General features: G+C 41.0%; 1 protein-coding gene across 5 annotated transcripts in view; it reads right to left on the reverse strand.

Moving 5' to 3' along the window:
- The window catches only part of sox6 (SRY-box transcription factor 6), a 155,250-nt gene that overhangs the window by 48,656 nt on the left and 81,317 nt on the right, over positions 1-25,277 (reverse strand). For 4 of the 5 annotated variants that reach the window (XM_086025553.1, XM_086025550.1, XM_086025554.1 and 1 more), the window contains 3 exons: positions 21,236-21,408; positions 19,755-19,823; positions 2,651-2,774 (listed from right to left, as the gene is read on the reverse strand). In XM_086025553.1, coding sequence (XP_085881679.1) covers positions 2,651-2,774; positions 19,755-19,823; positions 21,236-21,408 — 366 coding nt within the window. The remainder of the gene's footprint in view (positions 1-2,650; positions 2,775-19,754; positions 19,824-21,235; positions 21,409-25,277) is intronic. The other variant, XM_086025551.1, reaches the window with a different exon arrangement.

Consider the following 25,277-nt stretch of genomic DNA (forward strand, 5'->3'; position numbering starts at 1 on the left):
GTGTGACGTAGATGTTTGGGAATAATAAATGGATGGGTGTCTTTAGATGTCATGTGAAACCTAGCAAGAGTCATGTCCTAATTGAGTGTTGGGGAGGGGTGATGTGAGTCTTGGCTGTATTCAGTATATAGGCACTTGGCTTCAGCAAAATGGGCATCGTGCCAGGTCAGTGTCATTGATGAAAGCACTATTATGTTTTAAAACATTTTTACCCGTGACTTGTCCCTTACTGACCTGGTCACTGCAACGTATAATTCTTAAGAATAGAAAAGTCACTAAGCGGCACGGTGGACAAGTGGTGAGTACATGTCTACGGTTGGCCATTCAGATCCGGTCTCTGGCCTTATGGCAAGCGGATTCAACATTTTAAAGCTAAGTCTTTCTTACAAATTTTTATTTGTGATACACCTCATCTAATTCTGACAATTCTATTCAACCCGATTGGAATTACAGATATTTCCTAGGGTCACTTTTGCCATTCATGTGTATGGGACTTCCAGATATCGACAAATCAAGATATTAGCATTAGTTCCACTAGTGCATTACGGACATCTGTAAGTGTGGATAGGAAGAATATACTAAATTTATATTTTTATTGGAAAACCGACTCTAAAAACAGTTGGGTTAAAAGTAACACAATTTTGGGTCAAAAATTGACCAATCCACTAATTGGGTCAATTTGACCTACCATTTTGCGTTGTTTTGTACAAAACTACCTTTTTTGCAGATTGTTTTCTGGGAAAACAACCCAAAAACGGGTAGAAAGGTGGGTCAAATTGACCCAAGCAGTGGATCAGTCCATATTTGACCCCAAATTGTGTTGTTTTTAACCCAAGTGTTTTTAGAATGTAACTCTGAGAACTTGTTTCATTGTTGTTTTAATGTTACTTTTGATTTATTTCTTCGCCCATGTGTTGTGAGGGGAAAAGGAAACTGTGGTGCCCTCATGCAGTAACATGAGAGCCATATATAGGCCTGAATGCTTTGATATCATGGTAAACAGTGTAGATGGGGTGGAAAGTCCTATTTGTTTAAAAGATGAGCTGCTGCTTGAAAGGCTGTGCTTGTCTACCATACAATAGCAGGCCATTGAGCACAGCCGGTGGATGGGGTGATGACTTACCACCATGGTGCCAGAGTTACTTTGTTGCCATGTGAGCACAACAGGGTTGGGGTCATAATCAGTGGTCCCTTGGAGCTGTCTCATAATGATAACATCAGATTAGCGCGCTTTAGTCTTGGAAGTAAATGCTCGGCCACTTCCGTTGAAGAAAAAGAAAGTGGCAGCATCCTGCATGCGCTGCAGGTGGGGGTGATAACATTGTCCTCCCTGGCTACATTGTGTCTATTGTATTGGACGTGGAGAAATAATCGAGGTCTTGAAATACCTCTCCTATAACAGTCATTTGCAGACTCCCCGAGCTAATTCTTCATCACACTCATGCATTATTCAGCAAGCATGTACAGGGCGACCTCTGACCATGATTCCCTAATAGCTTCTGTTATTTGAACCAAAACATTTTCGATGGCAAACCTATTGCAAAAGGTACAGTGGTAAAAGACTCCCCCCCTCAGGCACTTTGTTTAGGCTGTCATGGCTCCATAGTTCCAAAATAGCTGACATTTCATCCTGTGGTTTTATAGTTAATTCATTAACTGCACTTCCGCACCTTTTTAATGTACTGCTGCTGCAAAGCTGCTGACTTCCTTGGGTTTCTCTTTGCTGATTTCAGTCATCTTTCATGTTTGGCTTCACTTTTACATTTCACAAGGGCTCGCTTTGTTACGGCTATCACATTTTTATTTAAAGGGAAAGTCAACGCAAACATTTTTTTTTCAAGAATATGCTCTATGCAAGCCCACTAGTTGAAAAAGGGCATTCTGATAAATATTGCGTTGGTGGAATAAGTGTTAATCCACTAATTTTTAGCCATCTCTGGGGGCGGCCATTTTGTCTTTTGTCAACTGAAAATGACATCCCAACTGCTCACAACGACCAATCACAGCTCAGATTCAGAAAACAGGTCAGCCGTGATTGGTCGTTGTGAGCAGTTGTGATGTCATTTTCAGTCGACAGAAGAGACAAAATGGCCGCCCCCGCAGATGGCTAACAACGAGTGCATTTTGCTGCTTAATTTATATTCCACAAACGCAAAATTAATCAGTATGTCGTGTTTCAACTAGTGGGCCTGCTGGGAACATATTCTTGAAAACAATATGTTTGCGTTGACTTCCACTTTAAAATAACAACTTTATTGTTCACGTAACATTCATACACAGTCTAATTTGTAATTAAAAGGTCTCAGAGATTTTGGTTGTTGTTTTGACCTTTTTGGTCCTGAAGGAAATTAACTTTTTCAATGGTTATAGTCCTCAAAACAGCTTCTTAGTCGCATGCAACAGTATAATGGTTCTTATTTTTATCTCATTGGAAAAACCCATCAGGCACAGCTGGCTGGTTCTGTCTCAGTGACCATATCTGTTATTCTCTGGAGATGACAATGTGCTCTGAACCTAAATCTCAAGCAAATTTGTTTGGTACTTTTCAAAGGCAGTGTTATAGCTTGATAATGTCAAAGGAACAATGTGATACTGTACACGTGTGGAGAAATCCCAGAAAGGGATGAATGACTTAAATCGCAAAGCATACCTGGTTTATAAGACATTCCCGGAGGGAAGAGAAATCCTTGCTGGGCGGCGGCGGCTGCTGCCAGAGTGCGTTGGTCGTGTGGAAAAATGGGGATCATGAGCGGAGGCATGTGACCCTGGACCTGCTGAACAGATAGAGAGCGGAGATCAGAGAGAGGCCCAAGTGAAGGCATGGTACACAGAAACACAGATTACGCTCAGGGGGGCGTGGGGGGATCCAGATCACAGGTCTCCTTAACGCGTGCTGACAGGGGGCTCTATGGCAATGGCGGACCCTCGCGTCCTCACACAAAACCTGGCAGATCTCCGCCTGCTCGTACTCCAAAACCACTGTTTCGCTTCAAGACATCAAAGACGGCGCTTATTGTTCCAGCGCCAGCAAGTGGAAGTCACAGCATGACTGAGAGGGTCTTTATGACTTCTGCAGAGAAGTACTGCAAATGTTGTGCAAAGCTTGTACTAACTCCCTAACTGATACAACAGATATTCATTCATCAGTTCAGCGCACTACACACCTAGCAAGTGTCATCTCTGTTGATGAAGTCATCTCCGTTGACGGAAAGAAAAAAGAAAAAGACTTTGGACAGTACAGCGGTGCCTTAAGGCATGAATTTAAATTTGTTCTATGACAAAGCTTGTGACTTGAAACACTCACATCTTTTCCAGTTGAAATGAATGGAAATGCCATTAGTCCGTCTGTTCCAGTCTTCCACCCAAAAACATTGAAAATTGTTGTGTGCATATTAATAATGAAAAATCACACTCTAAAAACGCAGAGTAATGATATAATTACATAGAATAAAAAAAAACAACTATGTTTGCCGCACTGCATTAATTGAATGACCATTGTGCTGCTCTTTCTGGTAGATGTACTGTTCATTGAGATGTCCCAACTCCTCTCAGCTCATCACTCCAGCACTAATATTAGTCATTCATCGTAGAGGATAAAGAATATAACAGTGTGAGTACTAGGTGTGTAACAAAAAACATAGGAATTGGAATCTCGATTTTGATTTAAAATATGTTAGTGCATTGAATTGAACTGGATTACAACATTCCACTTCAAAACATACTGTCCTGAAATCCTCACCCAAACAATTACATTTTTTAAACTAATTAATCTCAAACTTTTCCATAATTAACCGCGATTAATCGTATTTTTCAACCACAATTTTTTACAAAGCTTGGAACCAATATTTACTTCAGTAAAATCTTGGAATTAATATGAAAAAAAATTGAAGTATATTTTGATTCAAAGACTGTTCTAATAGCTTTCTTTAACCCTTGAATACGATTCTTTTCCAGTTTTTGATCCGAGCCTAAAGGTTTTCTGCTGTTTTCCGGTCTCTATTGTATATAATATTTTGTGTTTTAATTTATTGCTTTCACTTGTTATATTATTGCTGTTTTGTTGTGTAATGTAATGTGCTTTGTTACAGCTGTAGCTGTTATGAAATGCGCTGTAAAGATAAAGTTGTATTGTATTGTATTGTATTGTATAAAACACAACAAGTGAACAATACACCAAAGACGTACAACTAATATGGTATTTGATTTTGGCTTTTCAAAGTGTGCAAATTATTTTGGATTTCTCCAATGAGCCGTCGAGCAATTTTTTTTTAAAGTAACTGGGAGTGGCGATAAATAGCCTGCCAAACTGCTGCTTATTGTGAAGTGAGTTAGGCAAGTGCCACCATACAGCGCACATATCTCAAGTCAAAGCGGTTGAGTGATGGCTCTTATCCCAAAAAACTTGAATTTGACTCGCTCATATCTCAAGGTAAAGTCATTTTTCTGTGACAACATGCAACTGCCACTTTTGCCTGTTTGCCTGTTCACATTAAACCTTCATCAGCCAGTCATTTACTGACTTCCTTGTCCTTAAGGAAATATCAACACAAACTCCCTCCTTGTGTCAAGGGTGGGTGAGCAGCGAGCGAAGTGCTGCGTGGGGGGCTGCACACATGCAGCAAGGTCCAATCTTACTGTCACTCTCCGCTTCATGAGGATCTTTGATGGGGAGCAGCCAAACTACCATGGGCCCAAAAGGGTTTATCTAACATCGGGCCAGGCCACCTCAGGGGAACCTGTCTGGAAAATGGGTTAATAAAGGTCATCCCCCAAAATAAACACTTTACAGAATGTTTCACCATTCAGCTCTCTTTAAGAAGCGATGATAAAAAAAAGGGAATCAGGCTGTATACCCCACTTTTAAAGCATGTGGACGCCTAACAGAGTAATGTGCGTACTTTTTGTCACAATTCGAACGTAAAAAAAAAAACAACCTCACTGAAAACTAAACAAAATGGGAAAAAAAAAGTCTAGACGGTCCATTAGAGGATTATAGAAATGTACTGTACCTACAAAGTAATAGCAATTCTGTAAAACTGTGCTTCTACAACAAATGGTCAAGGAGACGGTGACAAATAATTGCATTTATAGGAATTTGCTGCTCTATGTTTCCAAGCTGAAAGTTTGAGCAATGGATCTTGGCTTCACTTGTATGGAACATATGGAAAAATAATAATTAATGTCCTAACATAACATGAGTCAAGCAAGGGTACACAGCTTTTCTGTCTGGCTATATGGACAGTAAAACCAGATGGGCTCTGCTCCTGAAAACGTGTGTTCAGAAGAGTGTGACTCTGCGCTACTGCACCTACTGCACATGCATATAGGAATTAATTTGTTTCTATTTACTGTCAAGTATTTTACTCACAATTAAATTCAGATCATTATAGTTCTATCCACTTGTACCCTATCTTAAAATGAAATAAAATATGAAAGTGAAAAGTTACAATTCAGACACTATCACGCATATGAAATGTATCCTATTCCAAATATAATCACAAAACACACTAAACATACTCATGACTCATGGAAAAAAATCTATGAAAAATTAGGCTTTAGATTTTCATATTTATGTAACGCTTTGATTTAATTGATACAACTTCATTGCAAATTTAACCATTACTGAGACTAACCCGACGCAGCCTAAAACCTCCCCCCCCTCCCAAAGTCTCCCCCGCAACATGAACTATAAATGATTTAATTTATTTCAGGATATCTGCTTTTATTACCTTTAGCATTTAAAAATATGGCACAAAATATAGTGGATTTATCCAGCCAAAACTGAGAGTATAAATATACATTGGTTGAGAAATAAACGCATTGAGTTTGAATGGACGGGATTTGCAGTAATGAGCTGCGGGCATTAAGGTTTAATAAGCAGCAACTAATGTCAGAGTGAGGCGAATGGTGAGGCGCTTCAAGGTGGGAACAAATAGTGGAGTTTAGTGTTGGGCTGTCAATTAAGTGCGTGCAAGTTGCAGGGACATTTCTAGCATAATTAATTCCAAGTGTTTTTAAAGTAGGCAACGGGAAAGAAGAAGTGCATTTTGGCAAATAAAAAGTCTAGGGTGTGTCTTTCTAGAGCAGGGCTAAATAATTTGGAAAAATAATCTAATCGCATTTGCCCTCAACATTTTAACATTACAATTGTTGTTTGATATGTAATTCGTTTTTTTCAACATCCTCTTGACGTGATTTTTTTTTTACAAACACAAGGAATAAAAAACATGTATTACGCTAAACAATATCAGATTTGCATGTGCCAAATGAGTTGCAAAGATCACTTGGATGCCATCGTTCACTTTTCCGTGTACGTAGTTACAACGCGTCATTGTGCTGCCATCGCTTCTTTGTCACAGCACCGCTAACAACTGGATAATGTAATTTCACACCATCTGCCCTCTGGCTTCATTAAAGAACCATGAGTGGGCAATCTTATGAGGAACAGGTGCTATTGTTTGTCCCTCAAGACCCGGCACTAAGGATCTGACTTGGAATACTTGAAGAGGAGCATCTGTAGTGATCAGTCAGACAGTTGGCTCAGGCCCTGCTCTCTGCCAGGACGCGCTCCAGCAGAGGTTTTCGTCTCCTCGCAACATAGTTCATCAATTCAGATGACCCGATGAAGTCTGTAGCCGACCAGCGCGCAAGCTGTTTGGCTTTGAGGGGAGAGTCTACTGAGTGTTTGATAAATAGAGCCCACTTTCAGTTGTAAGGCAAGGGAAACCATATTGAAACCTTCTGCAGTTGTTAGTCAGGTTGCTAAGAATGATTTATCATCTTTTGGATTAGTTCATTCACGGTTTTCCACATTTTTTCTTGTTTTGTTTCACGTCGTTTAGCGAAATGTAAAAGCAGTTAACTGTATTTATGTGGGATGGATTGTTCTGGACACTTTTTTAATGAATCAATTCCATTTTTTTAATTGAAATGCCATTAATATGTTCCAGCCGCCCAAAACCAGTCTATGACTATAGTGACTTGTATACAGACTTGGGTCTAAGAAATTTGATCTGCGCATGACCACAGTATAACATACCTTAACGTGCGCTGTAAGGTCCATTTGGCAACCCTGTATTCAGCAATAATGAACCACAACAGCCAAGCATGCATCTCCCAAACAATGCAAATGGACGTGCAGTTGGCATTACAACACTGGCCTGGGCCTACTGTGTTCGTCTGATGAGAAAGCCTGTTCAAAACCCCCACAGGGCCTTGGGACCCCACCATACCTTCACCCTTGAACATCCATGCACTGATACGTGTTCGGGTTCGCTTCTGTACGCACTGCCAAGTGATGAGAACAGGGAGAGGCTGTTGCTTTTACTGTCACAATCAGTGAGCGTTGACAAGATAAAGAAGCGGTAAGAAAAACCCGTGCCTCTTTAACCATGGTTATTGGCTTCAAAGGACTTTCTGTGTCTAATATCCTGATTCAGTGCTACTTGACACCCTGAAGCACACCTCTCACACAGATGCTCAGAATTCATCTGCCTCAAGCGGACTTTTAGAAAGTACCGCGTTAAAAGTATTTTGTAAAAACTCTGGCGTAAAAATAAAGACAAGCAGGTGAGTTATGAGAGGCTTGCAGGCGAAATATAGATATGAAATGTTTTAAAATGATCACAAACACAAAAAAAATCCTTTAGAGGGAGTTGTGACATGTCATTGACGTCTCATGTTAATACATACATCCACAATTTATTAGCTGTCATATTGCCAGCTTTCACTTTCTTTTTTTACATATTCTACAGAAGGGATTTTCTGTAATTTGATCCAGCTGTTGCTGTAAGAACTGAGAGATCACACTTCTTCCCCCCTGCTTGCCAGGGTGCTGCACATGGAACGCTGCGAGTGAGAAGAAATCACCTTTTTGTGATCCACTTAAATGGAAGGCGATCGCGGGGAATCTGTCTGGCTTTCGGCCCAGCAGCAGCAGATAGTGGACGTTTAACGCTCACCACTGGGTGTACACAGTCCTCTGGTGGACGCCGTACGGGTCTCTAATCAGGAGTAAAATCAGTTGAAAATCACTTGTTCCTGCGAGCTTGAATGATCTGTTCAGCGTGAGAATTTTGCCCTCATTGAAACAATGGACGGCTTCTTCAAGCACAGTTGTTGACTGCAGACAGCTGAAAATTGATCACACACTGACATATCACATGGCAGTCACTTTCAACAATGGTGTGCAGAAAATAAGTCTATGGTCATTTCTAGGAAAGACAGGGAAAGTCATACAAGATGGTGCCTTGAGATACAAGTTAAATTCATTCCACGACTACACTCTCATTGCAAATAATCGTTCCCTATTGAAATGAATGGAAATGCCTTTAATCCATTCTACCCTTGACATAAAAACAACAACCATAAAAAACGTGTAATTATGTTCTAACAGCATTAAATTGAATTTACAGAATTAATTAATGGTTGTGCATCATGATTAATTCCTTCTGGTGTCCATGACAAGGCCACTGGCCGATAGTATAAAACATTCACGCAGACAAATGACGAATAGTTTCCCTTAACAACTTTAAGTGACTCAGTAAGCTGCAGTTGTATTAGTCGCAGAGGATAAAGAATATATGCCTGTGGGTATTGTTATACTGTCTGTCTACACATTTGATGCACAGTTTGTGCTCAAATATCCATTGCTTACAATGCCGCGTAGATTCTATGGAAAAATGCTTATGTCAAACTACGTTAATTTTATGTCACTCGTATCTCACCGCTGTAACTATGCTCAAAACACACTTTAATATTTTGGTGTATTAATATTTTCACTGAACAGTCTTTTCTCAGATTTTAGAGTGACGTTGCGCATCCGTTAGTCCTGTGTTCATTATGTGTATGTGCCGCTCAGGATAAGGAGCAGCAAATTGGAGTGTCATGTGGTCAGGCCATCAAGAGGAAACAACCAAGAGATGACTTCTTGTTCTACTAATTCCTTACACAGTAAAACAAGCCTTCTTGGAAATCAGCCATTTCAATAAGTCTGTATTACGTCGACCAGAGCCTGAAAGCAGGCTAGCCCAACCCTGTAAAACCGCCTTACATACCTCACCCTAAATCTTTCCACTCCTCCCCATCACACCACCTCACTTCATCACAATTCTCTGTATAACTGCTTGCATATCTACACTCTCTAAAAATGACCCCCCAACCCCCCCAAAAAATATGAATGATATCAGAATTGTGTTCTTTTAGGAAGTAAAGGGAACACGTCATCATACAAACAATTTCCTCTCTAACACACAGATTTCCAGCATTTCACCCTTTAACAAAATACTGACTATTTCAACGTTAAAAGTAAATGTTGTGTTTGCAAAGGATATGCGATCTTCTGAATTAATACCTCTTCAAGGTCTCGCCACGAAATAAAGCTTCGCACAGAACGCGCATATCCTCAGGGACCCCCTCAAACGGCATTTCTAATGACGAGAAGGAGCGAGCAGACAAACAAACCCACAAGTGGGTCTGAGTCTTGCATCATTACACCACACATACATGGGAACGAGTGAATTCGCGCGCACCATCATTGTTGGACTCCAGGAAGGTCTTGAAAACATTTGTCATGGATTATTCACCTGCCAGCTAAATCGTGTCAACATGGGGGCAATTGCTAACTCAACAAAAGACTGCGGCCGTAACTTCAGATTTTTGAAACCCGTCACAATAGAAAGTCAAAAAATGGGCTGAACTGAACCATACCAAACCAAACTGCTTGGTGGAAACAATATGTAAAAGCTTTTACAGTGAACACTTACATATTCACAGTTCTGTGTTTGCAACTTTATCATTGCGTGTGAATGGCACAAGGTAAATTTCATTACTTATACTCTATTTGTGAAGTGGTAGTGCACATCATTTTTTGCCCATGTGCTAGCGAGTTAGTTAGGCTACCATGCTAGCTAATAGCATGCCTCAAGTGAAGGTGGTTTATTATATACATATAATACAGGTGTTTATGTAAACTGTGTTCATGATTGTGTACGTTCTAGAAGTATGGCGTTGATGCTTTATGATCCTCTCCATTAGTCACAGATGTTTGGTATTCATGGCAAGGCTTCGTCCCTATGATTGAGAGTAAGGTCTGAAAGCAAACTGGGAAAAATCAGTCATTTATTCAGAACTGATTTAGTGATAAAGACCAACAAACTTAAGCCATAACATTCTTTTCCTATGGAAGACTTTGCAAGGAAACATAGCCCATTCACTGTGTTCGGCTGAGGAATGCTTGGATTCGCCTCCACCCCGAAAACAAGAAGCTCCTTTCTTACGTTGGCGATGGGCTGAATACTTTGCTGTGCCACCCCCAGCCCTAAGAAAACACACGCCCCCTTCAAGCTGTCGGCGCCCCCCCCCGCACATAGTGGATCCCATTAATGCAATGCTTTCTCCGTGCGAGTGTGGCCGCCGCTAAAGATGATGGTCATGTAAAGCCAAGGCAAAGACAAAACAGTTTGCACAACATTAGTAGAAAAAACACCGTTTATGCATATCAGCAGGAGAAGCCAGATCAGCATCACACTGCGATATGTGTTCTCCCTCAACTCAAGCAACTCCACTCTTGACTCAGTGTAGTCAAGGTCTAAAAAAACAGGTGCCTCATTGTAATACGTATAGGGAACATTGCACACTCTGCAAAGTCAATCAACGATTTTGTCTGTAAATACATGTGATAACATGTTTATTTCATTAGATAATAAAGGTGTCATTTCTTTAGGTACAGTTAAATATCGCAATAATATCGATATTGCAATATGCAACACCCATATCGCATATTGCATGCTTTTCCAATATCGTGCAGCTCTACTTTAAATTTATTAGCGTTATAATGTATGGCATCTTGGAGTATCATTTCAGTATCTCGAGGCCGGTCCGAGAGTCGTTTTGTTTGGGAAATCAAAATGTGGTCACCCTATATTGCTCGATCATCTAAACGGTAAACACTGATACCTGATTTCATTTCTGACAAAGAGCCAGTCGTGTATAGAAGCGAGCTGGATTTAGCGTATTCAGGTTACCGTGTGTGTTTGATTTGACGTTGTAACAGGATGTCCTGTTTGCTACGCTAATATATTGTAGCCTCTACTATGGATTACAGAGGCATTAGTCCGGGAACCCACGTTTATGAACAACCAAAACACAGTTTTTGTCTGCCCGTGGTTGACATCAAAGCAGGAAGAGCACACACGGTTGAGTGTTATGGTTGCAAGTGTTGCGTTCACGAGCTGGGAAATCGGAGAGCTCAGAACATGAGATAGTTGCCACAAGCCCTCAACGGCAACACAACTGAGTTTGTTACAATATACTTATTGATAGTGCTAAAAAAAATGATGTTCCACCTAATTTTACACGATTTTTGGGGTTTCAGGTGCATCGCACATTTCCATTGTGTAGATCAATTTACTACTTTTAAATTGTGCATACTAGTGACGTAAAACAAAACGCTTTGGATGAAGTTTGAAGAAAAACAAAATAAAAAAACAGTGTTTATTTTAGTTTTCTTCATATTTCTTTTTGTATTCATATATAGATTCATAGTATCAATGTAACTCTGCCTAGTGCATAGTTTGGGGTTCCATTTTAAAATGTACGAAACATTTACACAAAAATGTTAAAGCCACAGTATTGCCTTCAATTTAGGTTGCTCCATCTTTTATAAACATGTCAGGAATGCTGGTACAAGCTACAAAGTTTAACCCAAGTTGAATGAACCACCATCTTAATTGTCTTTATTTTTAATTTGTACATTCTGTACCTAAAATAATTGAAGCTATAAGCTAATGATGTTCGTTATTATAACGGCAGCTGCTTGCTGTTGCGATATGCCGCGATTTATTTATGATCCGATTAGTTGACTAATCGCGACTACTGTAGGTGACTATTCGACTAGCAAAATAATTGTGTGTGGCAGCCCTGAGAATACACGTTAAATTGTACTAAACAGGGTCTTAATATTGTTATTTAAGACTGATACCTTAAAAAAAAACAATACATAGCCTCTGACAGAGGAGATTTGTCAAGATGGCAAATCCAGAATTAAAATTTGCTTTAGAAACCCCTCAGGATACTTTTAAGGAGACCCTCAAATGTGATCTCGCACATTACGCACATTCATGTGGCAACTCTCAGGTGGAGCCTCTTAATGATCGCTGCCAAAACTGCTGAGGTGTCTGAATACACAACAAAGCATAGCTTTTATTGTGCTGTTCCCAACAATAACGAGCGTTTGTTTAATTAGCGTCATGACTCACGGGCTAAGGCGGAGCGCGGCATTGAGCGTTATGTTGAGAGTTCAGTAGCTTGTGTTCATTGCCACACCTTATCATGCATATTTATCGACTTTCACATTTCATGCTGGCAAATGGGAATCATAGCCTATTTTTCTTTCCCAGTAGACACAGAGCATTCAAGCAGCAGCGTCTGTTTAAGTTTGTGCAACAGGAATTAGTGTTAACAATTTGACAGTGTTCATTTAGAAAACTGCTGTGATTGTATCCGCTCTACCCTTTACTTTTTTTTTTTTTTTTTTGCGCATGATTACGTTTTAACAGTGCGAGGATGGCTTTATTGTTCAATTTGCACACGACTATATAACATCAGCGTTTCTTCTGCTTCCAGACAAGAAGTCACATTTCATAACTAATTAAATGGAGCTCTCCCCTGCCAGTAGAGTCCACTAAAGGGAATTGTTTGTATCCAAGTGTCAATATATTAAATCACAGGGGCTAATGAGTCAGGTCATGGTTTTCTTTTATCTTCACTCTTGCATGTACACATCTTCATCAGCTAACAGTCTTCCTTAAATGGGGGCTGAACAGGCTGGACTGAGCCTCTATGGGTGCAGGCCAAGTGTGTCTGACTGGGCTGTTAATGCCCCCACCACCCAAGAATCCCCCTTCACATAATCCTATTCGCAGGAGAACACACATCATCAACACAAGCATGTTATCATTTCCCCGTGCTGTTATTCTCTTGTTATGATGCTTACAGTTACAATATAGCTTCACTAATTGGGGGACTCACATTTTTTTTTAACAATGTCTACTTTTTCAAACCCCCCCGACACACACACTGAGACAGTCATTGTGCCGGCAAGACAATAAAAGCATATGGGAACGCACACACAAACCCGACATTATTATGCGGCCATGTGATTATTTAAACTAATCTGACTGATTTAAAATATTTACCATCATTTAGTTTCTGAAGGCTTTGTACCTTTAAATTGGCACCCGGAGACAATCTGTGCGTGGAAATACGCATTTGCATTGGATAATAAGAATAATAATATTCCATTTGAATTTAGGAAGATGAATAATTCTCAGTACATATTTCGCTAGTGGAAGGAAACCATTGTGGGTCATTTTTAGCCAAGCCCCTTTGTTAATATACAGTAACACAGAGGTGCCTATTGAAAATTTGTATTTAAAATCGTCTTTCGTCATTAAATGAATTCAGATGCCAATAATATGTTCCAGCAATAAACAAACAAACACATGTAATGTGTTTTAATATGAAATAGCACCCTACGAAGTTGTACTTTATAAAAACATCAAATCATAGCATAATTAATTTGAAAGTAACAGAATTGTGTGCCTGCCTATGTGTGTTTAATCTTTTTTTCCTATCATGGAAGTAAATGTCCCCTGCTGTTTACTTCCTCCATAAAAAAACGCTTTAAAAAGGTGTGTGTGCCCTGAACATTAATGCAACAGTCTTTATTCCTTTAATATTTGCTGCTTTTTAATGAACATGATATACATACAATTTGCGTCTTTCTGGGAACAAATGCTCCAAATGGGACACTGAAAGCTGAGATATACAGTATGTGCATGTGATGAACAGAAAGTTGTTGAGCAGGTAGTTTTTCGAGTGGGGGTAGGTGGGGCTGTAAGTGAAAATATTGTAATATGAGTTGACTTTGCTTTTCTTAGAAAGTCGTTATCTCTCCAGTTGTGGAACTTCTCACAGTTGGCACAAGGATGCCTCACGTAATTTCAAACCTACGGTGTCATGTTATTATTTTCACTTAAAAAGAGCCGTTGTATTTTTGTTGTCGTGATTAAAAGAGTTCCACTGTTTCATGTGCTTACTCCCGCCTGTTTGTGAAGATAAAGTTCAGCTTGACCTTTGAGCTACTATTTATTCTCTTGATGTTTGTATCAGTGTGTGGTGTCCTGTGTTGTCATCTCTGTGAATGTGCTTCTGAGCATGCAACAGTGTGTTATTGTGAAATAAAAAGCCCAGCAGAGGGGAACACAGTTAAATGTGTGTTAGGGATGTGAGGCAAAACAAATTATGGGGAAATGCAGTTTGCTCATTATTGTTACGTTTGCAGAGCAACACAGTTAACTTGGGGACAAATGCCTCCTCTGCTAATATATATGTTTATTTGCCACATGTGTACATGGCATAAAATCCTGTGAACAACTCTAGACTAAATCAACTCAGAGCTAATCTCATCGTAGGATTGAATTAATGCCAAAAATAAGGATCGACTCACTGAAGGGGGAAAAACTCACACACACACACACACACACACAAAGCTGTGAGCTGACATTTTCAATAAGCCCCTAACATTGCAATCGAAACATCTGCTATCTTTAAAACAAGTGACATTGTAATCCCGGAGGACAAAGACTAAATCCCCCCCTCACTCTTGTAAGAACAGTGAGCTAGGACGAAGAGAGCAGCCACTTGATTAAACTGCACACAGCCTTGTTCTCAAGCTCTTCAACTAAACCTAAGAGCAACTCACTTCTGTCAGTTTTCCTTCGATCCACAATGCGGGGAAAAAAAAAAAGAAAAAAGAAAAAAATATGAAAACCTTGAAAGAGCAAATGTTGCTTGTCAACAAGTTGAGTCTCAAGTTGCAGCGCCCGTGGTTTTACTGTCCGGGCAGTTTATGACTGCCACTGATGTGATGGCTTCCCTCATCAATATGATGCCTGCAGCATGATGCATTATTTTAAGTTTCCTCTCTCAAGGGAAAACAGAAGGACTTTGATGGCCAGTGACATCTTCAATTTAACCCCTCAACAAGCACTCATCACTTTGCTCAAGGTCAGTGCCGTACAGGCCGGAAGTGTGAGTATACGATTAATTATGACAAAGATGTCATGGATTAAAATTCGGCCCCAATCAGTATGGATTTTTTTAGGCCGATTCTGCTATTCCGATATTTAGCAGAATAAAATTGATATCTTATTAATCGGGCATTCATTTAAAAAAAAAATGATAATAATTTTTTTGGTCACCCAATGAATCATAGGCGAACATTTGACTGTTTTACAATACAGTGGACCGGGCTTGCCCGTGAAGAGCGAAAATCTGTGTATAATTGGCGGCCAATAAAAAGGCATTGGAAAAAATAAATAAATACAATATGTTTGTAAACCCCAAATATCTTCCTATATTGTTTATATATTTATCCTATATTTCAAACTAAATAAAAAATGTAAACATATTTGAAAATATTTTTTTAGATCCTTGAATACGTGAATCTGCGGTTGCAGAACTGTAAGTATGCAGGTCCACTGTACCTTGTTCTTCAGTATTTGGTTAACTTTGGTGTTGTTTTCAAGAACGATGATAAAATTATTTCATTAACGCCCCTTTTTTTTCATGATAACGTGATGACGAGCTTTGGTGACCAGAGTCGGAACCGGAATCAAATTCAAACGATGCCCAAGCAGAAATAACAACATGATCCATTGTAGACAGCAGTAAAGTTAACTGTGGCCACAAACTAGGTGGAAATAAAGCCACAACAATTGCCAAATAAAACGTTTTGGTTCTCGGCTTATTTTGGAGTAATGTGCATTGATTCCATTGTTACCACTTTATCTGTGTGGAATGCATAATCCTTAGTGGATCAGAAAGTATTTGCTATTAGGTGGAAACCTGTAGGCTATGTCTGATTTTTAACTAAAATTGACTAAAACTAGACGAAAACCTTTTTGAGTATTTGTTGTATTAGCCTATTTTTTTTTTTTTTAGTTTTCGTCGACTAAAACCAAACGACAACTATCACGAATAGGAATGACTAAAATGTGACTAAACTAATAAGCATTTTTGCCCAAAAGACTAAGACTAAATCTAAAATGTCTGCCGAAAGCAACACTGCTTTACAACAAATACAGAAATCTGCGATTTGGAGGTGTGTTTTTGTAATGTATCATGAAGTAAATGTGGAGTTTCAGAGATGGACGGTCAAACGAACCTGTGGCTCAAAATTGCTCTCTCTGTTGAAGTGCTTGCAAATTAACATTTGGGACGAAATCCTTGCTCTCAAAACTACATCAAGTGGAATTTTCAGGTGTCATTTACCTTTAACTACATGACTAAAGCAAATAGAGGCCTCTAAAAGTGAGATGAATTAAGGATGTACCCTCTCACGTGGAGGGCCCTTCATGACAGCACTAATGCCAATACTTAGTAATGTATATGGTACTTCATCTGAGAGTGTTTCCGAGATTGTTCAGTGTGTTTTGATATTGTTTAGTAGGATGCAATGTAAAACAATTTTAGGTTGTAAAAATATGTATTTAGCAATTCTGTCTCTCAATTGAATCTCAGCTGGGCCCTTCTGTGTGGACTTCAACCGTGTTTGTTTCTGCCACATTTCAAATGTATGCACTTGAATGCTCTCTAGATCAGCGTAATTAGGACAAGCACTATAGAAGTGGCCATTTCAAGAAAATGTTGACCTTACAAAGATCTCTGAACCGGTATACTGCATGTGGCAGTAGTCCATGTAGTGGTTGCAGTATGTGCCTACAAGAATGATAGCAGAGTTTTTTTCTTTCTTAACATTTTTTCAGGCACTATACTGGAATGACTGAAAATATGCTAATATGAAGTGTAAGGAAGTACAATGCATGTTTACCAACTGCTTGTTGAAAATCAGTTTTTAGCAATTTTTGGTTTGAGCTCAGACATTTACAAAGGAATGATAACACATTTTGTGTCAGACCTTTGACTGTTTATCTAACAACATTTTTTTTTTTGACCACGCTTGAACCTCTCCATCATCAGGCCCATATTCAAGATACAGACAAATATGAGCATTTAGACTACTCACTTCAGCATTGTCGAAACAACTGAAGTGATGATTGAAAATAGACGCAAATGTGGAGAAATATGCGCACATATCTTGCATGCTCTGCATTAGCCTCATTTAGCCAGGGAGGCTTGCAACCTTGACCACATCAAGCGATCGTCCCTGAGGCGCCCAGTACACTCTGCCTTCAGCGGCGATGCCCTGCCTGGGTGGTCTTTCAGTGCAACAGCTCATACTGTATCACATCAGGCACTCACAAAAGCAAACTGATAACTGTGAAGATGAAGGCAGGGAAAGAAAGAGACCATGTGGCAGAATGGCAATAAATCCTGGGTTCTGCCAAAGTGTGCCATGTTGGCCTTGTGAGACTTGCTGACTTTCAGAGGCATTTACCAGCCCCTTTCATGTCGCCCACCTCCAGGCTCTGCTCCATCTACTCATTAGATCCTGTTACTTTCTTTCTGTTAATTAAGATGTGCTAATTATTCTCCCCTGTATTCCGTAGCGCCCCCAATCCCACCTAGCCCACCCAATGATTAATGTAAAAAAACATTACATTTGATTAGAATTAGGTCCCAACCGATATAGATTTTTGGAAGCCGATGCTAATTCGAATATTGAGCAGGTTAAAATTCGGATAACCGATATATAAAAAATATATATATCTATATCAGAGCTGGGCACTTGACCCTTTTTTGCCGGTCCGGCCGGGACCCTCCACCCTTGACCTGGGTACCCTTTCGGCCTCGACCCCCCGCCCTTATTCATAAAAATGATCACCCCCCCAACCCCGGGGTTGGTTTTGTCGTATTGTATAATTATTTGGGTCCAACAGACAATATGAAGTCGCAGTCAACAAGTTACTTATTCATTTTCCACACTTCCCCGCCTTCAAAATAAAAGCATACCAGCAAACAACTACACAGCACGTTTGCTTCGGCGTATTTTCGGAAGTAGGGAAGACGCCAGAAGAAGTGCATGAACTCCACCTTGATGTGCCAGCGCCATCCTTGAGAGCTGCGCGCAGCTTGACTATACTCGTGGAGACAAGTTGTTTTGAAACTGTTGTGTTCCAAGTCGGGGGGGCGTCGCTTCAAAAAGACATCGACAACAATGGATATTGTGCCTGCTACAACCATAAAGGGACCGAGATGACTAGACGATGCATTTAATTGTATTGTGAAAATGATCTGAAAGGTGGCTGCAAAGGGGGAACGTGGGTGAGTAGCTTCTTTACACACACAAAATTGACAAAACACTCACGCCGCTGCCAAACTAGTTTGCTTTGCAGCAGCAATGAGCTGCGTGGTGCATCCTCTCTGTGTGGGAAACTGTATGTCATCGCAACATGTGACATAATGGACCGATCAGCGCAGCAACAATTCCTGATGTGTGCGTGGCATGTGTTGCAGACCTGTCGCCAACAGCACAATGCCGGTCATGTGAATCAATGCGGCAGTTGTCGCTTGCGCCAATGCAGGAGTAAAAAGAAGCCTAAAAAGAAGCCTTTCACCGAGTAGGCTGAGATGGAATTTGGCCGCGTCGTGACACGCACACGCATGAGGGCCGATTAGTGGGCCGGACCAAAATCCACTTCCGGCCATGCTTAGTCCAGCCCTTTTTTTAAATTTGTCAATATATTCAAATTCATACATATATAAAATTTGTATATATATATATATATATATATATATATATATATATATATATATATATATATATGTATACAAATATATCTGCTGTCAAAATTAAAGCATGAACTATGGAGATTAATTTAAATTTAATAACGCACTAAAAAAAATTAACTCCGTTCACTCACTTTTATGTACTTCCTGTGGCAACTGACCTCTGCTAACTGTGCAGCCAAACTTAGAGGAGAGTCACTGTTGCAAAGACGGACTTTTACCTAGTTTTACTTGAAAAAGTTGCTTGACGGCTCATTGGAGAAATCCAAAATTATTTGCACACTTTGCACAGCCAAATTCAAATGCGATATTAGTTGTACGTCTTTGGTGTATCATTCACCTGTTGTATTTTACAGGAAAATAATTGTATTCAAGGATCAAAGAAAGCTATTAGAATACTCTTTAATATAATACACAAAATGTAGGGTTAATCCTATCTAGACTTTTTGGTTTTAATGGTTTTTTTGCATGGTTTCAAGCAAGTGGGCGGCACGGTGGTCGACTGGTTAGCACGTCCGCCTCACAGTTCAGAGGTCGTGGGTTCGATCCCGGCTCCGGCCTCCCTGTGTGGAGTTTGCATGTTCTCCCCGTGCCTGCGTGGGTTTTCTCCGGGTACTCCGGTTTCCTCCCACATTCCAAAAACATGCATGGTGAGTTCATTGGACACTCTAAATTGCCCCTAGGTGCGATTGTGAGTGCGGATGTTTGTCTCTGTGTGCCCTGCGATTGGCTGGCAACCAATTCAGGGTGTCCCCCGCCTACTGCCCAAAGACAGCTGGGAAAGGCTCCAGCACGCCGCGCGACCCTTGTGAGGATAAGCGGTACAGATAATGGATGGATGGGTTTCAAGCAAGTGGTTGCAATGTTCAAGTAAGATGTGTGGAGAGGGCGAGAATTACATGGACGTGTTGTTTTTTTTTTTGACTGGCCCATCAGCGCAGGTGAATAACCTGCCTTGTGTAGATATTGTTTCTCAGTGGCCTCGAGAAACATGTACTGACCTGGATTTGCTGCTGTAGAAGGTTGATCTTGTGCTGCTGCTGCAGAAGCTGCTGCTGTTGTCTGGCAATCTGTTTGGAAAGCGGAAATGAGATGAGAAATGAACAATACTGTAAAAAGATGCAGGTGGAAGACGTCCAGGTGTATTGGCTGGTTTGCTATAGATATATATTAGTGTTGATGACACTTTAAGAATAAGAATGGGGGAAATACAGAAAACAAATCTTCTCTTCCCAAATATTTTCTTGAATGATAGAAGCTGTTTTTAGATGGCTGTTAAATCATAAATATGTACTGAACTGTGTACCGCACTGTCAAAGTGGTGGCAAATGCTCCTAAATGATTTAAAGGACAGACAAACCAAGGTCCTGCAATGTCTGAGTGACAATCAGCCACACGGTAATCCTTCTCATTCCAGCAGTCTCTTTCCCTACATCCCTGCTTGATAGAGCATGACAACCTAGTTTTAAGTGTCATTTAATTTTCATTTTTAAATATAATTACAAAGTGTTCACTGTAAGCTATCGTCCGTCTGCAAATGTGTCAAGATTAATTTGTGCTGGCTCCCTCACGAGTGTCAACAGCTAATTACTGCGTTGTATGCTGATGGCTTGATGACATTCTCGCTCTCAGCGGGCTCCCTCAGCCACCCTCCCCCCCCTCTCCCCCACTCCATTAATATTCCTCCAATTTCAAATATGATGAAAAAATAAAACATCGTATGCGACTGTTCCTTAACGCCACAATGTCCACAAAGCCCGCAGCGGTGAATGTAGTTTGCAAATGAACATCATGGATTGAAAACGAAATCAATACAGTTAATGTATTATTAGTGTACTTTAAGCAAATGCATCACTTCAAGGTATATGGTCAAGCTGTTCATTTAGCCCAGCAAGGTCTGAGAGTGTGCTGAGAAAACTCTGGGTGAACTCCTTGCTGATAATTGACTCATAGCCATTAGGCTGGCTGCTGATAATAAAAGTGTCGCCCGTGTGGATAGTTTGTGTCCTTATTTCTTCCCAGACATTAACACACTTCATGGCCTCTGCTAATTTGCTGATTTGTACAATATGGCTCATTGGCCTGATTTGTGCCGCAAATCTAATGCCAGCCTCTTTCTAATAGGAGTCAATTTATAAGATCTAGAGGACGTCCATGTTTATATAACATTTAATTCTCACATCCCATTGCATTTCCTAGTACAAGTCATAATAATGTTTTTCCTGCTGTAGAGCATAAATGTGTGCAGGAGAGCATGACTGAAATATCCAAAGCTGTATAGAAAGTAGCATCTATCCCTATTTGCTTGCATGTGGGAGATTTTATTTAAACACCAGACATAAAATTCATTATGAAAGAGGATGTAAAATGACACTTAATTTGTAATGTATCTAGTGTGTGGACATATCTAGGAAAAAAAACTTCAAGAGTGAATGCAGTAATCAAAGTGGTGGACAGCTGGCGAGGCGTCTTGAGCGCTTACCTGCTCCTGCTGCTGACGAGCCAACTCCATTTGCTGCCTCTGTTTCTCCATTTGTGAGGCGGCCAGCTTCTTCTGTTCGTCGTGGGCAGCAAGGAGCTGCTCTCGTAGGCTGATCAGCTGGCTGATCATTGTGGAAAGCTGGTGTTCCTTCTCTTCCAGGCTCTCAGGAGTTCCTAAGAAAGAGAGACCAAGAGAGGCACTTGTCAGGGCTGAAATGCGTGGAGGCAAGCGTCAGGTGCGTTATGTGACAGAAGAGTCTCTGCTAGGATGAAGGCAAAGGTTTATAAGACATTGGCGAGGCCAGGCATGATGTACTGCTTCGAGGCAGCGGCACTGGAGAGACAACAGGAGGAAGAACTCAAGCTGACAGAGATAGAGATGTTCAGGTTCTGTTTAGAAGTGACCATCTTGAATAGGATTAGAAAAGAGCTCGAAAAGGTATGGAGACAAAGTTAGAAAATCCAGACTTTGTTGGTTTGGACACGTCCACAGGAGAAAAGCATGAAGCTGCTAGGCAAGCGTGCTAGAGGAAGACCTAAATGACCTAGTGAAGGAAGTTGGTGTTGAAGGATGAAGGTTGAGAGGAGGAGGGAGAAGAATGGCTAAGATGAAAAAGCATGAGCCATAAAAAGACGACAGCCGATCTAGACCTGAAAGAAAAATGTGAGCAAGAATAGCTTGTAGCTGTGGCAAACCAAGCCAACAAGGCAGCTGAATGCTTTGTAAGAAAGTCTGCAAAGTGCCTTAGCTAAGTGCGTACTGCTGACATATTGTGTATCATACACAATATATAGTACAAAGAAAACTGCACGCAGAGAACCTGTGTTAAGGTCACACGGTCTGTAATGGTCAGTTTGATTGGAGCGGGTAGTCGTAGCTTTTAGAAGAATAAAGGGAAGTAATTGTTTCTTGTGTGGACAAAGAGCTGCAGGGAGCTGGCTAACTCAGATGGCAGCTCTAGTCAGGAAAAGTCAGGCTGGTTGTGAAGGACATGAAGGGCCAGATTTAGTAAAAACCCAAATAGCTGGCAATAGATTGCTTGTTCACACTAACAGACTGCGAGCGGCGTTCTCGTTGCTCGTGATCTTCTAAGACTGTGATGGTTTATTAAGATCCCAAAGAGCCTGCGTTAAATTGCACGTTCATTCACTCGAGCAGGTTGTACGCATGGTTGGAAACAGGTGTAAAAGGGGTGGAGACTGACACATTTAAAAGAGGGTTTTGCGCTTTAGGTAGCTCTTATGGTTTTCGCCATAGAGAGCACCGCTAGCGCAAAATCAAGTTTGAACTAATGGAATTGAAGTGTTAGGGGAAGAGGCAAAAAAAAAAACATTACTGAGTTACCAATAAGAAAGCTATCGCTCGAATAATTCTGGGGAAGCCAACAACCACAAATAATTTGTGTTTTGTTTGATTTAGTGTGTCATAAGTGCTTGGTAGTTTGATGTGTGTATGTTTAAAACTTACAGCAGCACCAATCGCCACAGTGTGCTGAAATGACCCCGATGCAAGGGAATGAAGAGTTGAAAGGAGTTTTGTCATAGATGACATGGCATGACTCCTTCTTGCGACTGACTTCAAGCTAGACCTTAGATTATTAAGCTTTAATTCCATATACTGCTCAAAAAGCACACAAAATGAACTGCACACCTTTGGAAAACACAATTCTAGGTGTTCCCGGTTATTTTGAACAGCTTTCACCTCCAGCCATCCAAGGGGCAAACTGGGCCAATATGCAAACTGGGCCAACATGCGAACAGGCAAATGTTTGCATGTACACGGTCAGTTCTTTCTGCGGTCTGCACTGCTCTCTCCATCCGCCTAATCAATGCTAAGTGATCCCACCATTGACTTACACAGCCAACATAATTGCCAGTGAGAGGCGGGACAGTAACTCACTCTCCTCCGACTGCAGTCCTTTGTGACAAGCTGTTTCTGGAGAACGTAGGGAAAAGTGACAGAGGAGGGAGCGCGGTAGAAAGCCACGGTGATCTAACAAAAACAGTCTAGTGAAAGCTGGCTCATGGCCAGCAGAAGCCGATTCTTCCCTGGGTGTCTTCCTCTCGTCTCTGGCCACATCTGTCTTGTGTTTCTGCGAGAGCTCCCTGGGGCCCTCTCCACTCAAACTATTTTAATTTGACTAAACACCTGATTTATTTTATCTCTCCGATGAGGAAAGCCGTTTGTCTTAATAGGGCCTGTCAACCTCCAGAAGCCATTCAGGGCAATTTACTGGCTGGCTCATATGAACTTCACTTCATCTCGCTCTTCCTTCGCTGCCTGCTGCAATGGAAGAGAGCTGCAATTCTCCATTTATACTTCTTGTGAAAAAAAAGCACCTAAAAGCGGCTATTCATTCGCCCCACGCGCAGCTTGAATTGACTTCTTATTCACCCGACTGGACCTGTTGTGAATGCCTTATCTGTAAAATTGATGCAATCGCCCCCAATTTCGTTAACCTTTGCTAGTGTCTGTGCTATCACAGGTCACCAGCAACATACATGTGTCACCATCACAATAAATAGCAGCTGTAGGTGGAACTATAACACGTAATCTACAAAGGAAGTGAGAAAGAAAATCGTGATGAAGGCTATGAATGCACGACTTGAAGCAGGAAAGCATTTTCAAACTCCGCATGGCCGAGGAACAGCCAGTAGTTCGGGAATGTCCACAATGATGATAAAAAGCTCAAAGTGCCAAAAATAATCACAAATGTACAGCGTATCTACTTCAGTGGCTGTGTTAATGTGCTGCTAACGAGCCACAAAAGAATCCGCCGGCCGCTTTCCACTCAATGTCCTGTCCAGACTCTTAAGAGAATACGAACAGAGGGCCCATTGTTGCCATGGGTGAGCTGAATTGTGGGGAAGCCCTGACGGCCCGCTATAGTTCTACTTACTCATTTTGTTTTTATTTCTTGCACACGTGATAGCAAAGCACCTTTCAAATGATATTAAGAATAAAAACATGAGCGTTGTACCTGTTTTTGTTGACTGCTTACTACAAATCTCTTTCATCCTGTTGTAAATTATGGATAAGCTTTAAAATGCAGATAAAAGTTTTATTGGGTTGTGCAGAAGAGGAAAATTGTGGTCGGTGCCTGACACGCCTGCCGACAAAAGAGGCTGTTTCCTGCATATTGTATGGCTTTTAACAGTGGCGGGGCGAACACGTCTCCTCACATCGCACCCAAGATTGCAGACAGACAGCCCAGAGATGGGCACGACGTGAAGCCATGCGGTCATGAAGCTCCACCTAACGTGCTGTGACAACTTCCTCCTTGGTGAGTGAACCCCAGCAGGACAATACAGAGGGAATGCCCCTGGATAGAGAGGCCAAGGTGTACTCAGACTTTTGCGGCCCCAGACGAAATTTGATTCAATCAAAATTGACAGAAGCCCGGGTGTTCAACACCAGTCCCAGTCCCCTCAACATTCACCTTTTGACGCTCCTGCTTCTTTCAAACGTCACAATGTAGGGCAAAAAACAGCAACGGGTGACTAAATAAATGATAAGAGGAAAACAAGCAGAGCCATGGTTGCTCGGGGAGGAATGGGGGTATTTGAGCCTTGGGGTCTTTGGATAAAAGGCACTTTGTAGGGGTGCGATTTGTTCTGTCCAATACTCACATCTCCCTCTCTCTTTGGCTCCCTCCTCTCGGCTCTAATCAAGCAGTCTCTAATTTGGGTTCCAAGTCCAGTACAGGGGAAAAGAAGGAGGCTTGTTACTTTGAAGAGTCCCGAGTGAATAACACAGATAAAAGATTCAGGCACAAAAAAAGAAGAAAAGCGAGGGAGGCCGAGGGTGAAAAGGGGGAAAATCACAAGGCGCCCTATTCTCTTCCTCTCCCTTGGTTAGGACAGCTGAGCCATTATGACCTGATCTGAACTGTTTCTTTTTATGAGCAACCAGACTGCAATGTCTTTGTCTCTTAATCAGCCAGCTTTGTGGATGTGTGCATATGCTCCAAGTCTATTCGAAGAAAACTCAAATGTGTCGAAATGATACCAGAGTAGACTGCTTCAACGGCACTCAGATCAGC

This window comes from Filicampus tigris, chromosome 3 (genome assembly GCF_054856515.1).
Source record: "Filicampus tigris isolate MCC_2025a chromosome 3, RoL_Ftig_1.0, whole genome shotgun sequence".
Classification (NCBI taxonomy): domain Eukaryota; kingdom Metazoa; phylum Chordata; class Actinopteri; order Syngnathiformes; family Syngnathidae; genus Filicampus; species Filicampus tigris.